This window comes from Macaca fascicularis, chromosome 7, assembly GCF_037993035.2.
Source record: "Macaca fascicularis isolate 582-1 chromosome 7, T2T-MFA8v1.1".
Classification (NCBI taxonomy): Eukaryota; Metazoa; Chordata; class Mammalia; order Primates; family Cercopithecidae; genus Macaca; species Macaca fascicularis.
Genome location: NC_088381.1, coordinates 160,548,186 through 160,564,481, shown reverse-complemented (window position 1 = coordinate 160,564,481; position 16,296 = coordinate 160,548,186). Strand labels below are relative to the sequence as shown.

General features: G+C 48.9%; 1 protein-coding gene across 8 annotated transcripts in view; it reads right to left on the bottom strand.

Moving 5' to 3' along the window:
- RIN3 (Ras and Rab interactor 3) overlaps positions 1-16,296 on the bottom strand; it is a 183,973-nt gene that overhangs the window by 137,422 nt on the left and 30,255 nt on the right. For all 8 annotated transcript variants that reach the window (XR_012416082.1, XR_012416083.1, XM_065549265.1 and 5 more), the window contains exon 2: positions 4,982-5,186. Coding sequence is in view for 4 of the 8 variants with exons in the window: in XM_065549265.1 (XP_065405337.1) it covers positions 4,982-5,186 (205 nt within the window). In the remaining 4 variants the exon portion in view is untranslated. The remainder of the gene's footprint in view (positions 1-4,981; positions 5,187-16,296) is intronic.

Below are 16,296 nucleotides of genomic sequence, written 5' to 3'. Positions count from 1 at the left end.
AGGTTCAAGTGATTCTCCTGCCTCAGCCTCCTGAGTAGCTGGGATTACAGGCGCCCAGCACCATGCCTGGCTAATTTTTTGTATTTTTAGTAGAGACGTGGTTTCATCATGTTGGCCAGGCTGGTCTCAAACTCCTGACCTCAGGTGATCCACCCGCCTTGGCCTCCCCAAAGGGCTGGGATTATAGGCATGAGCCACCGCGCCCAGCCTAGTGTCTGTATCTTTAGAAACAATGACATCGTTGCATGGAAGCCAGTTCCGTGGGAGTGCTATTGTGCAGCAAAGGGCCTTGCCAGCTGAAGATCACACCACACAGACTCTGCTTTCACCAGCTGTGTGACTTCAGGCAAATGAGTTGACTTCTCTGTGCCTCTGTTTCCTCATCTGAAAATGGGAACACTAACGCCTACCTGATAGAAATTGCTGAGGATCAAGTAAGATCATGCATATAGCAACTGGGTAAAAGTTGCCAGTCTTTGTACCAGCACATGCACTCAGGGCCTTCCTTATGCTTGAAAATATAGAGGTGCACGGGAGGAGTGGGGCGTAAAGACAGACAGCAGGGAAGGCAACAGATGGCACAGTTCCTCTACTCTGTTGTTCTCAGGGCTGACCCAGCTGCTGCGCCCTCAGGAGCGGGTGGAGAATGGGCGGCAGTGGGAAGGGAATGGTTGATTCATTTAGTGCAGTCACCTGTGGTCTCAACATCTTCTGTACTCAGCACCTGGATTGTAGCAGCGTTCTCTGGGCCTTGGCTGCCTGGGTGCCTCCCCCTGCCGGGGCTGAAGGAGTGTCCGGGCTTGTTGCACCACTGAGGCTGGGATTAAGGCCCAAGGTCTTGCTTTAACTTGTGCTCACCTAGAAAATGAACTAAGTCCCATGGCCTTTGCCTCTTGCCACAGGCCCTGAGCAACCTAGCTTGGCTTTGTCCATTTGGAAGAAGTAGACCTGCACACCTGCTATCCTCATTCATTTGTTCCAATGAACAATCAGTGCCAGGCTCACTCTGTGCTCCCAGACCCGAATCAGTCAATGGTGTCACAGGTAGATGAATGCAACACGGTCCTGCTCTCCAGGGTTCCAGTAGGCTCCAATCCCTCCACTCTCTTTCATCCTCAAGGGCCCCAGCCAGGCTCACGTCCACCTCTGGGCCTTGGCCCTTGCTGTTCCATCACCCGCTACTCTCCAGCAGACTCTGTCAGCTCCCCCATCCCACCCTGCCGATCCATCCTTCATGGCCCAGCTTGGTGTCTGCCTCCTCCAGGAAGTCTGCCCAGATCACCCCACCTGGATGTGCTCTCTTCCTGCTCCAGGTAACTCGCTGCACTGCCTTTCACAAAGCACTTAGCTATCCCCTCCTGGTGCCTTTACAGTTCATATTTGTGCATGGAGTCCCCACCAGACCCTTGAAGAAGACAGTGGTAAGACTGTATCTTACCCATCTTTATAAACGTGGCTCATATCCAAACCCATCCAGTACTGGTTGATCTCAGAAAATTACTTTCATGTCTTTCCTGCTACTCACTTCTGGAGGGATGGGCTTGAGCCTTGCTAGGCCTCAGTTCAAACCTCAGCCCTGTACCTCACTAGCTGTGTGATCTCTGGGAAAGTTAGCCCACTCTAGTGGTAGGTACGGCTGGTGTCCCACCCATCCCGGTGGAGCCTTATCTTTTTAGTTGACTCCAGCCCTCCTTCCACTAGCCAGCTCTGCATCTCTTCACCCAAGGACCGTTTCTGGCAAGAGTCAGATCTTACAGTCAAGGAAGAGAGAAGGGGGCCGGGCGTGGTGGCTCACACCTGTAATCCCAGCACTTTGGGAGGCCGAGGCGGGAGGATCCCCTGAGGTCAGGAGTTCAAGACCAGCCTGGCCAACATGGTGAAACCCTATCTCTACTAAAAATACAAAATTAGCCAGGTATGGTGGCACATGCCTGTAGTCTCAGCTACTCAGGAGGCTGAGGCAGGAGAATCGCTTGAACCCAGGAGGTGGAGGTTGCAGTGAGCTGAGATTGTGCCACTGCACTGCAGCCTGGGCAACAGAGCAAGACTCTGTTTCACCAAAAAAAAAAAAAAAAAAAAAAAAAAAGTGCTGGAAGATGCATCCTCACAGCTCATGACTATCAGGAGTTGGTGAATAATATGAGCTCCATCACCCCTCGGCTGGGATAACCATGAGATGTGTGTTCCACACTGGCTCCCAGAGTTCCCCAGCAGGATTCAGCTCCAGTTGCCCCTAAGGGTAACTCTCATGACAATGTACCTTTTATTGGCATCAGTCCCTTCCCCTGGCTTGGTTCCCCTACTGGTGCTTCCTGGGGTTACTACCCAAATAATCCACTTGCACTCAAATCCTTGTCTCAGGGTCTGCTTCTGGGGAAACCCAAACTAAAGCACTCCTCTTAGCCTCAGTTTCATTATCTGTAAAATGGGTATAATGGCCAAGTTGACCTCACAGGATGATTGCAAGATGGTATCTGCAAAGCACAGAGCCTGGAATTACTAAGCATTCTCCAAAAGGAACCACAACAGTTATTTTCAGTTGTGATTATTTTAAACTTTTTAATCTTTTCTTTTTTTTTTTTGACAGAGTCTCACTCTATCACCTGGGCTGGAGTGCAGTGGCATGATCTGGGCCCACTGCAACTTCCACCTCCCGGGTTCAAGTGATTCTCCCATCTCAGCCTCTCGAGTAGCTGGGATTACAGGTGCGTGCCACCGTGCCTGGCTAATTTTTGTATTTTTTGTAGAGATGGGGTCTCGCCATGTTGCCCAGGCTGGTCTTGAACTCCTGGGCTCGAGGAATTTCCCTGCTGTGGCCTCCTAAAGTGCTGCTCCTAAAGTGAGGTGGCATGAGCCACCTCGCCCAGGCTAAGTTTCTGAAGAGAAGACTGAATCTTTTGACGGAGCAGTCATGACTATGTCCCACCCAGCGTGCTCTGGAGAGCCAGCACCTTCTCTTGGGACCACTCCCCACTGTCTGGTAATTCCCATCCACACACTTGCCCTGGACATGCCCTTCTTGATGACCAAGAAAAATCCAGAACATGGCCATCCGTTGGCATCAAAAATTTTCCCCTTGGGCTGGTTTTGAGCTGCATCCTCCCAGCAAGGGTGGGAAGCTCATTCCTGAGCACCTATCGGGGGAGCTGGGGATCAGAGGGGGTGCCGGCTGAACACCCACTGCCAGGAGACCCTGGTTTTATTTTCTACCAGTCCTTGCCAGGCCAGTGGTCCACCTGGTCTTCGCAGGACACTGCTGTGCTTCCCGGCCACCACAGTCCCCACTCCCTGTGACAGGGGCCTCTGTGGCAAGGGGAGGCTGGGACTTGGCAGAAGGCCCGATAAGTTCTAGTAATTCCGATTTTCGGGTCCAACTGGCGACTTGATGCATTTTAGCTAGTCTGAGGCGAACGAGTCCATTCGCCATCTGAGCCCTGTACTTACACGTCTGGACTCTTCCTGGGAGGCAGACAAGTTCCGCAACCACAGCAGGGGAGAGACCATCAAAAGTATACGGTGGCTGGGGGACATGAGTCCAGCTAAGCCAAATAAAACTTGTATGCTCAGCATTGCACAGGGCACCCAGACTGCCTGGGTCCAGATTCCCACTCTGCTATTTACTCACTGTGTCCCCTGGGGGAGGGCACTCGATGTCTTTGTACTGCAGTTACCTCATCTATAAAATGGGCAAGGTGGCAACGTCTACCTCCTAGGGCTGCTGTGAGGTTAAATGGGCAGATTCACATGAAGAACTTGCAAGACTGCCTGAAGCAAAGCAAGTACTCAGTGAATGCTTGCTGCTATAGAGGCATTAATATGCATGGAAAATGTGCGGACAGACATACCGCATGCAATGTGACTTCAGAAGCAGATTGGTGGTTACGGGGCTGCAGGAGGGGAGGAGGGGGAGGGAGTGTGGGGCTTTGTTTTGAATGATGAGATGTTTTGGAACTAAATAGATGAGGTGGTGGTTGTACCACATTGTGTCTGTACTAAATGCCACTGAACTGTATGCTTTTAAATGGCTAATTTTATGTTATATGAATTTCATCTCAATTAAAAAAAGAAAAACTTCTGGGGAGTGAGTTTGGTTAGAGTAGGTGGAAAAGATCTTTACTTTTTACATTTCTGTCCAGCTTGGGTTTTTGTTAAATGATGAACACATATGTGTATCACTTTGGTAATTAAACAAATTCAAGTTGTTTTTAAAAGGAAGCATCTTATAGGAGAAAATGTGTGTGGGAGGCGAAAGGAACATATGATGAGCTCTGACTCATATTTCATCATCTATCACCTGCTTATATGTTGTCTATCTATCTGTCTGTACGTCCATACGTCTATCCATCTATCTGTACATCTGTCTGTCCATCCATCTGTCCGTCCATCCACCGTTCATCCATCATCTGTCTTCCCATGCAATATGAACAAGAGCCTTGGGGGCCGTGTGAATGCCCCTATTTCAAAGCAACAAAAGTGAGGCTTAGAAAATGTAAGCCGCATGCCCAACTCACAGAGCCTGACCTCCAAAACATCTTTTGACTCCATCACATAGCCCCTTATTTGCATATGTAAAACAGGGAGCATAAAGCCATTTTTTTACCCTAGTTCTGATTGACACTCTCCAGACCCTGGATGCCTGGCTGAGCTCTCCAAGTCAGAGCAGGCCAGCATGGTCCTCCTGACTGCATCAGTCCCGCCTCTCAGGTGCCCAAATGCCCAGAGAGCCTGCAAGCCACCCACTGCCTGCTCTCCAGCCATGAACACCTGCTCCCCAAAGCAGAAACCAGGCCTCGCACCAGCCCCCCATGTCTGTATTCTGGGAAAAAATTGTGGTCAAAAAGCTGACAAATGTAGGAAAGGGAAATAAACAGGTAGCCATCTGTGTGGTAGCTGTTTCCATGTGGGAGCCAGGGCAGGTGTGGAGCACGCCTGAGCTCGTCACAGGTGTGTGTGCCTGCCAATGGGAGACAGCCCCACTCACCCCGGCCACCACCCGGTGCAGGATCCTGGCCACCTCTGCCTGGCCCAGACTCAGCTGCAGCCACACCGGGCATGTTTTGATGAGCTTCTCCAGGATGCTGATGCCCCGGCGGCGAGGAAGGCAGTTCTTTGGGGTGGCTGGCAGACAAAGCCCCACACCATCCTCCTCTTCCTCTTCCTCTCCTTTGCCAACAGCTGGAACGGGACTGAAAAACAGAATCAAATGATCAGGCATCCTGCAGCCAACCCAGAGAGGGTTTACAACACCTGGGGATTCCATTCAGCCATGCTTACTTGTTCAGCATTGGGAAGTCTGTGGACCTCTGGGGAATTAAAAAAAAAAATCAACAAACCACGGTCTTCACCTTAGGGCGCTTATATAGGAAACACACGTCAGCCCTCCTGACTCAGGATGTGAGGCTGCAAGATGTTGTTTCTCCTCTTCTGGAATCAGAACCAGTCTGTGTGTGTTGGGATGGGGAAGGCAAACATCAGGGTCTTGGGGAGAGTCTGGGATCTCTTAAACCAGACAGAACTGTCAACAGTAGGCAATGCCCATTTCCCAGCGAACCCCTCAGTTTGATTTTGCCGTTTCTTGGGTCTGTGAGAGCCAAGACTTCAGTCTGTGAGGAAACAGCGAGACACAGCTAGAGTACAAGTATAAATCTAACAGAAGCACAGTGCAACAGAAGTAGCTCATTGCAACCCAGGGTGGGTTGAGGAAAATGGGAGGCATTTGAGCAGAGCCTTGAAGAGGATTTTTAAAAACTTTTAAAGAGTAACACACACAGTGAAATGCACACATCGTGAGTGTACAGCTAGCCACATTTTTACATACGTCTACACCCGTGTAACTACCACCCAGATCAAGATAGCGAGATCTGCGCTGCCATAGCCACTAGCCAGAAGTGATTATTGAGCTCTTAAAAGTGGCTTGTCTGAATTGACAAGGGCTGTAAGCTCAAGATATACACAGGATTTCAAAGACAAAAAGAATGTAAAATAGCTCATTAATATTTTTATTGTTTACATGTCAAGATAATCTTTTTTTAAGACAGATTCTTGCTCTGTTGCCCAGGCTAGAATGCAGTGGCGTGATCTCAGCTCACTGCAGCCTCTGCCTCCTGGGGTCAAGTAATTCTCCTACTTCAACCTCCCAAGTAGCTGGAATTACAGGTGTGCACCACCACGCCCAGCTAAGTTTTGTATTTTTTTAAGTAGAGATGGGGTTTCACCATGTTGGCCAGACTGGTCTTGAACTCCTGACCTCAAGTGACCCACCCACCTTGGTCTCCCAACGTGCTGGGATTACAGGTATGAACCATCGCACCCAGCAAGATATTTTAAATGTGTCAGATTAAATAAAACATTATTAAAATTACCTTGCCTGTTTTAATATGGCTGGTAGGACATTTAGAATGACATATGTGGCTTGCATTCGATTTCCATTGGATGGTGCTGATATAGGACAGTTCTAGAAAGTTCCTTCTTACCCCTTCCCAGTCAACAGTACCTGAGGATGTGTCAACACAGCACAGTAGGGGAAGGAGGATCACAGACCCAAGAAACAGCAAAATCAAACTGAGGGCTTCGCTGGGAAATGGGCTCTGCCTACTGTTTACGGTTCTGTCTAGTTTAAGAGATCCCAGACCCTCCCCGAGACCCTCATGTGTGCCTTCCCCATCCCAACACACACAGACTGGTTTTGATTCCAGCAAGGAGGAACAACATCTCGGAGCCTCACATCCTGAGTCGGGTGGGCCGGAAGGTCTGTCTACTTTCTACCTAAGGCACCAGGTCTCTCAAGGTACCTGCAGGGGTGAAAACCTTAATCAGACAGACGAGGGTACTCAGAAAGCCACGAAGCTGTGGGTGGTGCCTTCCATCTTGCCCTGTGTCTCTGTGATGCTGCCCGGGGGTACCAGGGATCAAGGTTGGCATTGGTTCCAGAAGCATCCAGGGCATGTGCTGTCAGGAGCCTTTCGGAGGAGGCGGAGGATGAGGCCCTGTAAAAGGGCACAGGAAAGTGGAACTACCCCTGTGGGCGGAGCTCTGGGGGTCCTGGGGGTTCTCAGGGTGGTGGAGGGGTCAGGCAGCGCTAGATTAAACAGGCGCAGCAGTGTTGTGAATTTTGAGCAGTGGGTTTTCGAGAGAACTGACTGGGACTGCCTGTCATGAGGAGAGGTGTGTGAAGGTCAGTGTGAAGTTGTCTGTACCTGGGGAGAAAATTCCCTCCCACATCCTCCGGGGAGCCCTGACTCTCATGAATGTTGTGTGTGCTCCTGGCTGCCTATGGATTTCTCCCCTTGGTCCATAGCCTGCAGCCTACATAGAAGGAGGAGCCAGGTCACCAGGAAAACGTAAGTGTCCCGGGGAATGGCAGGAATCCTGGGGCTGGTGGGGGCGGGGTAGGACGGCTCTGTGGAAGTCCACAGGCTGTGGAATTGGGGCTGAACAGTCTCACTTGGAGCTCAAGGCCAGGGCGGCCTGGCTGATACTGATGTAACCACTTCCCAGGCCCTGAGTGTGGTCCCAGCATCTCGTCTGGGAAAAGTTAAAATGATGGAGGTCTGAATTTCCCAGAAAAGAAAAGAAACCCCTTGGGCTGCAGGCTTCTCCAACCCCACTTGGAAACACAAAGATATGTTCTGGCACCAAAAGACGCTATAATCATCCTTAAACATCCCTGCTTGGGCCCCAGCCTCCCCCAGGCCAATTAGGACTTTCAACAGCAGGGAGTCAGGGCAATTGGCTTCATTTCTTCTTTGCCACGAACTATGGCTTAGCACTTGGCCAAGTCCTTTCCCCCTCAAAGTCTGTTTCCTCATCTGTGCAATGGGGACTGGGAGAAGGAAGCTTCCTCCATTTGCTGGGTGGCCCTAGGTGTGACCTGGCCTCATCCCCCCTTTTTTCCTTTTTTTACCTGCAGAACCAAAGCTGTGATCAAACAGAGAGGTTCTGGGAGTAAGGAGAGGGTGGGTCTCTCATTCACTCGGGCCGTGCTTAGTTTCTGTGGACCTGCCAATGTCAAATGCTGTTGCAGGCACAGGTTAGAGCAGTGAACAAAAGAGTTAAAAAACAACCCCGAAACCTTCATAGTATTTACATTCTAGGGGAGGAGATGGGCAATAAACAAGGCAAATGGGTGACTAGAGGATGTTAGATGGTAATACTGCCAAAGAAGAAGAGGAAAGGGTCCTGGGGACGGGGGACAGTTCCAAACTGGGTGGCCAGGGAAGACGCCTGGAAAAGGTGATTGTGGAATAAGTGCCTGGCTGCAGGTATCTGGGGAAGAGATTTCTGGGTAGGAGGAAAAGCAAACTTCCAAGCCTCCAGTTCCTGCTGCTGGAGTAAATGCAAGGAGGGACAGTGAGAGAAGGGTGAGAGTGGGAGGAGGTGAGGGCAGAGGGGGCAGGGGGAGGGTCCCATAAGCATCTGGAGCCATGGGGAGCATTGGCTCTAAATCCACATATATAAGCACTCCCTAAGGCTGGGGGAAGGGGCTGGACTTCCAGCTAGCTACATGCCTAGCCCAGCGCTCAGGCTTCCTTGGCAAGAATAAATAGGCCCATGGAGATCTGGGGGGACCTGGGTGGTCTCAAGGCCCAGGAGGGCCTGCAGGAATCCACAGAGATAAACCTGCTTCCCAGCCCGGCAGTCCCACCTGCATCCGGAAGCATGAGGCTGCTGCTCTCAGGGTGACCGAGTAGAAACTCTGCCCCAGGCTCCAACATCACGAGGACTGTCCATTTCACTGTCTTGTGATCATGTCTCTTCCCACTCTAAAACTTGCAATGGATTCCACCGTCTAAAGAATCCAGTCCAGTCCTCTCATGTTTAAGGCATTCCCTTTCTGAGCCTCTGCCCCTCAACCCCAGACACCCCCTACAAAGGGCTCCTCTCCATCACCCAGCAGAATGTGCACTTCTCCACTGGAGCCCACACTCATGCTGCTCTGTCCCCCTGCACCTCCTTCAGGGTCTATTTCTTCCTCCCAAGATTATTTCCAACTGGTAGGCGAAAGTATTAGACTAGACACAGAAAGCAATGATCATAAAAGAAAAAATAGATAAGTTAGACTGCATCACAATTTAAAACTTCTGCCCCTCAGGCTGGGGGAAAAATATTTGCAAAACATATATCCAGCAGAGAGCAAGCAAATCAAGTTTCAAAATGGGCAAGAGATTTGAACAGATACTTCAAAGACGAAGACATACAAATGGACAACAAGCAGGTGAAAAAGAGCTCAAAGTCATTAGTCATTAGGGAAATGCAAATGAAAACCACAATGCGATACCACGGCACAACCACTAGAATGGCTAAAATTAAAATGACTGACAACATCACACAGTGGTGAGAATGGGAAGTAATCACAATGCTAGTGTACTCTTGGGGAGAACGTACATTGGTACAAGCACTTTAGACAAAGATATGGCACTTTTTAATAAACCTAAACATATACCTACCCTGTAGCCCAGCGATTCCACTCCTGGGTATACACCAGAGGGACATGAAAGTATATGTTCAGAAAGACTTGCACACGAACGTCAAAGCAGCTCTCCTCCTAATATCTCAATACCACCTGGTTCCAGTGTCCATCAGCGGCAGAATGGATAAAGAAACTGTGGCATGTCCGCACAACGGGCCAGTAGTCAGCAATGAAAAGGAATCATCCATATGCACAACCACATGAATGAATCTCAGAAGCATTATGCTGAGTCAAAGAAGCCAAATGCAAAAAAGTACATATGGCATGAATCCATTTATATGAAGTTCAAACAGTATACTTAGATGTGTGCATTCACTTTTACCACATGCAAATTTTACACCAAAAGAATAAAAGATAATCCTAACTAAATACTAAACTCTAGTTAACTCTAGTTAGTCATGCTAACATTCAGGGGGTGGTCTGCAACTTTCTATGAAATACATTAAAAAGTAAGGTACATTCATGGATGGGTAATGATATGTAACGAAACAGAGAAAAACACTGAGGGTTACTGGTGGGTGTATGGGTGTTTACTGCAAAGTTCTTTCAAGGCTTCTGTATCTTCTAAATTTTTAATAGTGAACTACTGGAAAAACAGTTCTTCCCATCCTTTAAGTCCGCTTCAGATGAAGCCTGCCAGCTGTATTAGAAGCCTTGGGTTTGAATGCAGGCTGTGTGACCTCTGGCCAGTTATTAATACTTTACCTCTCTGGGCTTCAGTTTAATCACCTGTGAAAACATAATAAGTTGGGCGCTGTGGCTCACACCTGTAATCCAAACATTTTGGGATTAAGGCTAAAGCAGGAAGGTTGTCTGAGCCCAGGAGTTTGAGAGCAGCCTGGGAAATACAGTGAGACCACATCTCTACAAAAAATTTTTTGAAAACTCAGCCAGGCATGAAGGCACGTGCCCCATGTAGTCCCAGATACTCAGGAGGCTAAGGTAGGAGGACTGCTTGAGCCTGGAGGTGGAGGCTGCATTGAGCTGAGATCGCCTCACTGCATTCCAGCCTGGGTAACAGAACGAGACCCTGTCTCAAAATGAATGAATGAATAAATAAATAAATAAAATTAAACAAAAATAAAAAGAAGTAAAAACAATGTAATTGTCTTTATTTAAGAGAGTTACTGGGAAAATTTCATGAGTTGTCAACTAGGTAGCACAGTGCCTGACACACTATTCAGTAAATGTTACAGTTTTTCCAACCCTCCAACCCCCAAGTTACAAGTGCTTCTTCCTCTTCCTGCTACAGTTCTCTCACTTTAAAGCCTTGATTTTGGGACTAAGCACATTTGATTGATGTGACTGCGGCCCACATCTGTGTGTTGCTTGTCTTGTGCCGAACATCTGTCCCCAGGGTAACCCACAATTTCAAGTGCCTGGGAACCACATGGCTTGGCACAGACAGAGAAACAAACCACTAGAAGGATCTCTTTCCCACCCTGTGCAAAGACAACAAGGCCTAGGATCATCCCAGGCACCTCCAGGCCCCTCGGAGCACTGAGGGCTGAAGGTGCCAGCCTGGGGGCTCAGACTCAAACACCAGTGAGGACAAAGGCCCCTAAGCCTCAGCTTTCCAGGAATTGCCCAACCCTTGTGATGCTCTCCTTCCCCTCTGGGTGGTCCAGTGTGGCTGGAACAAAGGGCCCTCCCAGAGACCTGCTCAGGGCCCCCAGGAGGGTAGGCAGAAGCAAGGATCTCAGGGTGGAGAGGAATCTGTAAAAGGTCAAAGTCTGCAGCCCCTTGGCTTCGAGCAATGTCTAGAAGTTAGAGAAGAAACGGCTGGAGTTAGGGAAGTATGGACCTTGAACTGGGTCCCAGAAGTAACAGGGCTCTTAATGGACAAAGTGACATGGCATCTTCTCTGTCCAGGCCTAAGAAGGGTGGCAGAGCCAGGCAGCTGCCACAGGTCACTGGAGTTCCTGGGTGTCCATTTCCGACTGGAAAATGTCCGTGCCAAGGACGGCGCTTGGGGCAGGATGGCAAAGATGGAAGTGCCCAGAGTGGGTGACACACAGGCTTTGTTTTACAGCTATGATGACTCTTATCAACCGGCCTGGCCACAGCAGCTCCAACTGCCAGGAACCGTCGCTAAGCCCACCCAGCATCGGATCAGCCATCTGCTGGCAGAGCCAGCTACTTCGACACCCACGCTCTCCCTCTTACCAGCTGAACTCCAGCTCCGCTAAGGACCCTGCAAAGGCAGAACCGGGGACCCTGGATAATGAAAGGCGTTGTTAGAGCCTTGGAAGCTTTGCAGCAGCTCCACCAGAAAGAGAAATCGCTCCACAACGGGTTGTTCTCCCACTCACGGAGAACAGAGCAGTGAGCTCAGAGCAGCAGGCCCACAGGCTTCTGATCTTACGGCTGCCGCCGGACACCCACCCAGACCGCCCTGCCAGACGCAGTGCCAGCAGACACTCAGGAAAACCCAGCCCCTGGGCTGCAGGACTCAGCCTCTCAGCTTCTATGGGGATTTTCTCACCAGCTCCCTAAAGGAGGGCGGGAATTGCCTTGAGTGTGCCCAGCTCCTGGGCATGGTGCCTGTGTCTACATCCAGGCCTATTCAGCCGGGGGAGCAGAAGAGGGAAGCTCCGCTCCAGGGTGGAGAGCTGGCCCAAGGGGCTGACCGAGTGTGGGGACAGAGCGGTGAGCATGGCAGCTTGGGGTGTGGGGCCCTGGCTGCATGCTGCCTATTAGGGGTAGGGGAAAGGCGCAGAAGTTTCACAGGGTGCCAGCTTCGGGCTGCCTATGTCAGCCCCAGGAAGCAGCTCAGAGAGTTCCAATGCAGCCTCACGGTGGGAACCGAGGCCTTCCTGTGTAGACTTGGCCAGGACATGCCAGGGGGTGGGAGGGGGACGGAAAGGGAGGACCGGAAAAGGCCGTTACTACCCCACCTACCATCCTGACCCAAGGCCGGGTGGCCTCCCAGCTTCAACAAGACAAAGCGGGTCTATAGGAATGGAGAGGCCTGGTCCCTGGGCTTAGAGGGCTCTCGGGTCAGTAGAAGCCAGTGTGGCTCTGGTGATAAATGTTACAGGATGGCCAGGTCCCTCTGGACAAAGCACCACGAGAACACAGAGGGAGTGCAGGGGCCGGCGTGGGAGGGAGCCCTGGTGACGCCAGCCAGGGCAGCAACTTGCCTGTTTCATGTATTCATAGTCCACGCCATACCGTGCCCACTGCGGGCCCCCAAATCCTGTTAATTCAGTCACCCTCACACCTGCCTGATTCAACCTCAGAGGTTGAATTGTGTCCCACGAGAAGATGTGTCCAAATCCTAACCCCAGTACTTGTACATGTGACCTTATTTGGGAAAAGGATCTTTGCAGATATAATTTAGGCGACTGAGATGAGATCCTCCTAAACGTAGAGTGAGACTCCAATGAGAGGTATCCCTGTAAGAAGGAAAGACAGAGAGACACAGATGAGATCTGTGTGAAGGCAGAGGGAGAGACTGGAGTTATGATGCCTCAAGCCAAGGAGTGCCAGAGGTAGACAGCCACTACCAGGAGCTGGGGGAGAGGCCTGGGATGGATCCTCCCTTAGAGCCTCCAGATGGAGCCTTTCCAGCTGAAACCTTGGTTTTGGATTTCTGGCCTTGAGAACCACAAGAAAATAAATTTCTGCTGCTTTAAGCTGCAAAGTTAGTGGTAACTTGCTACTGCAGCCCTAGCAACCGAATATACCTACCCTACCCCTAGTGGTCTCATGTAAAGACGAAGACAGAGGCACAGAGAGGTTAAATAATTCACCAAAGGTCACACGTCAACAAGTGGCAGAACTGGGATTCAAACCCTGGCAATCTGGCTCCAGAGTCTATGCTTCTAACCACTTTACTCTTCCGGCTCTTGAAAGTTTAAAAAAAAATCTCATGTGTAGATATCCTGGCAAAGAAAGGGTGTTTAATAATGTTCATTATTCCACTTGGGAATACAAACACACACAGTGACATAGAAATATACATAGAAATAATTCCCAGAAGGCTATGTAAGATGTCATTAGACTTATTTCAGAGAAGTTAAGGGGGTTTCTTTCAAATTTTTATAATAATTATGCATTGTTAACATGATTTAAAATCATCTTAAATAGGCCAGGCACAGTGACTCACGCCTGTAATCCCAGCACTTTGGGAGGCTGAGGTGGGAGGACTGCTAGAGTTGAGGAGTTTGAGACCAGCGTGGACAATGTGGTGAGACACTATCTCTACAAAAAAGTAAAATAATCAATTAATTAAAATAATTAATTAAAATAATTATTTAAATAATTTTAAATAAAATTAAAATAATTAAAATAATCAGGCACAGTGGTGTGCACCTATGGTCCCAGCTACTCAGAAGGCTGAGGCAGGAGGATCGCTTGAGACTAGGAGGTCGAGGCTGCAGTGAGCTGTGTTCACACCACTGTACTCCAGCCCGGGTGACAGAGCAAGACCCTGTCTCAATAGTAATAATAGTAAAATAAATAAAAATCATCTTAAATAGTTTTCTTATCTGTACAATGGAGCTGGTAATACCTGGCCCATTATAACACTTCTAATAGGTCACATTTTTCTGGATGTAGCAACCGCACATGTGGTCATGCCCTGTCTCTCCCAGGGACACCTGTTGCTTTGGGGACACTGGCCAACCTAGTCCACGAGGGACATCTCATTCCCCCAAACAGGCCCTACTCACCCCAACTGTTCTCTCTCGCTATGGCAGGAGGGATGGTCTGAGGCTGGGGGCGGGGGGCAAAGCTCCCCAGAGAATGAAAACAGGTGCGCCCACTATCATGACAATCTATCAAAATTTAAAAGAGAAGAAATGCTGGAGCCCAGATTCCAGCAGCCCCACTCCCCGGACACCCGCGTTTACATGTTTACGGATGGCCACTGCTGCTACAGCATTTACTACAAGGAGAAAATGGGGAAAGTCAAGGGCCGCCACAGGAGAATGGATAAACAAAGCTGTGACTCAGTCCACTCTGGACAATCACACAGCTGTTAAGAGGCAGGAAATGCAATAAATCAGTGGAGTGGCTATAGTAAACATTAATCTATTGTATATTTCAAAACAGCAAGTAGAGAATAATTCGAATGTTCCCAACATAAAGAAAAGATAAATATTTAAGGTGAGGGATATCCCAATTCCCTGATTTGATTCCGATACATTATATGAATGTGTCAGAAGATCATATGTACCCCCAAAATATGTACACCTATTATTTATCAATAAAAGAAAAGGGCCAGGGGCCGGGCGCAGTGGCTCAGGCCTGTAATCCCAGCACTTTGGGAAGCCGAGGTAGGTGGATCATTTGAGGTCAGGAGTTCGAGCCCAGCCTGGCCAACATGGTGAAACCCCGTCTCTACTAAAAATATAAAAATTAGCCGGTTGTGGTGGCAGGTGCCTGTAATCCCAGCTACTAGGGAGGCTGAGGCAGGAGAATCGCTTAAACCCAGCAAGCAGAGGTTGCAGTGAGCCGAGATTGAGCCACTGCACTCCAGCCTGGGGGACAAAGCAAGACTACATCTCAAACAAACAAACAAACAAACAAACAAAAAACAAACAAAAAAAAAAAAAACAAAAAAAAAGGACCAGAATCAATGCTACACAGATGGTTAAATCGCAAAATTCTGTTTATTGCATGAATGTTAATTTCTTGATTTTGATCCTTGTCCTTGAGAAATACCCACTGAAGTATGTGGGGTAAAGAGATAAAATGTGTGCAACTTACTCTCAGACCGTTTAGAAAAAAATTAGAAGCCAGGTGTGCTGGTGCATGCCTGTAGTCCCAGCTATTCGGGAGGCTGAGGTGGGAGGATCACCTGAGCCTGGGGAGATTGAGGCTGCAGTGAGCAGTGATCGCACCACTGCACTCCAGCCTCAGTGACAGAGTGAGACCCCATCTCGAAAAACAAAAAGAAAAAGAAAAAAAATGAGAGAGGAAGAAAGAAAGAGTGCAAACAAGCAAATGTGACAAAATGTTAATAATTGGTGAATCTGGCGAAAGGAGTGTACAAACAAGAATTCACGGTACTATTCCTGTAACTGTTCTGCAAGTCTGAAATCATGTCAAATGGAAAGTGAAAAGAAAACGTTTTAAAAGTAAACAAACAAAAAAACAACCCTAATGAGTGAAATAAGCAAATTACGGAAGGAATGAAAACATTTATGTAAAGTATAAAAAAACATGCACCGCAGTTCTATATCCTGTTTGTGGATACATGCTCACACCAAACTAAGGAAGATGGCTGCCCTTGTGCTGAGGAGAAAAATAGCATCAGGGAGGGGTGCGAAGGAGGTTTCAACCAGTTCTGCAATGATTTATTTATTAAACCAAACAAAAAGATCTGGAGCAAACATGGCAAAGTGATAGGAATTAACAAAGCTGAATGCATAGGGCATTGCAATGTTTTTCTTTAGACTTCTCTACACTTGAGATAGTTAATTTAAAAGAAAAAAAAGCTCACATGTATACACACACACCTACCCCCAGGTCCCAGAGCATGCCACAAGTCGAGGAAATGTGGAGTGGAGCAGAGCCCAGGCACCCAGGACTGTTCCTTCTGCCAGCGCCATGTCCCCATGACCACTCCAACTGTTTTTTCTTGGCATTTTAAAGTCAGCTCAGAAGCTCGAGAGTCCCATCAAGGAAGGTCATCAAGATGAGTCTAGCCTCGGGAATAGATTCAACTGGCCAGCCAAAGAATCAGCGCCAGGGAACTTTTTGGGACCCCACTCTGACAGCTATCACAAGCCACCAGAGCAGAAGCCAGAGAAGGTCATTAGGGCCAAAGAACAGCTGATGCCAGAGGACATCTTACTCTGAATTTCCTGGTTCCAGGT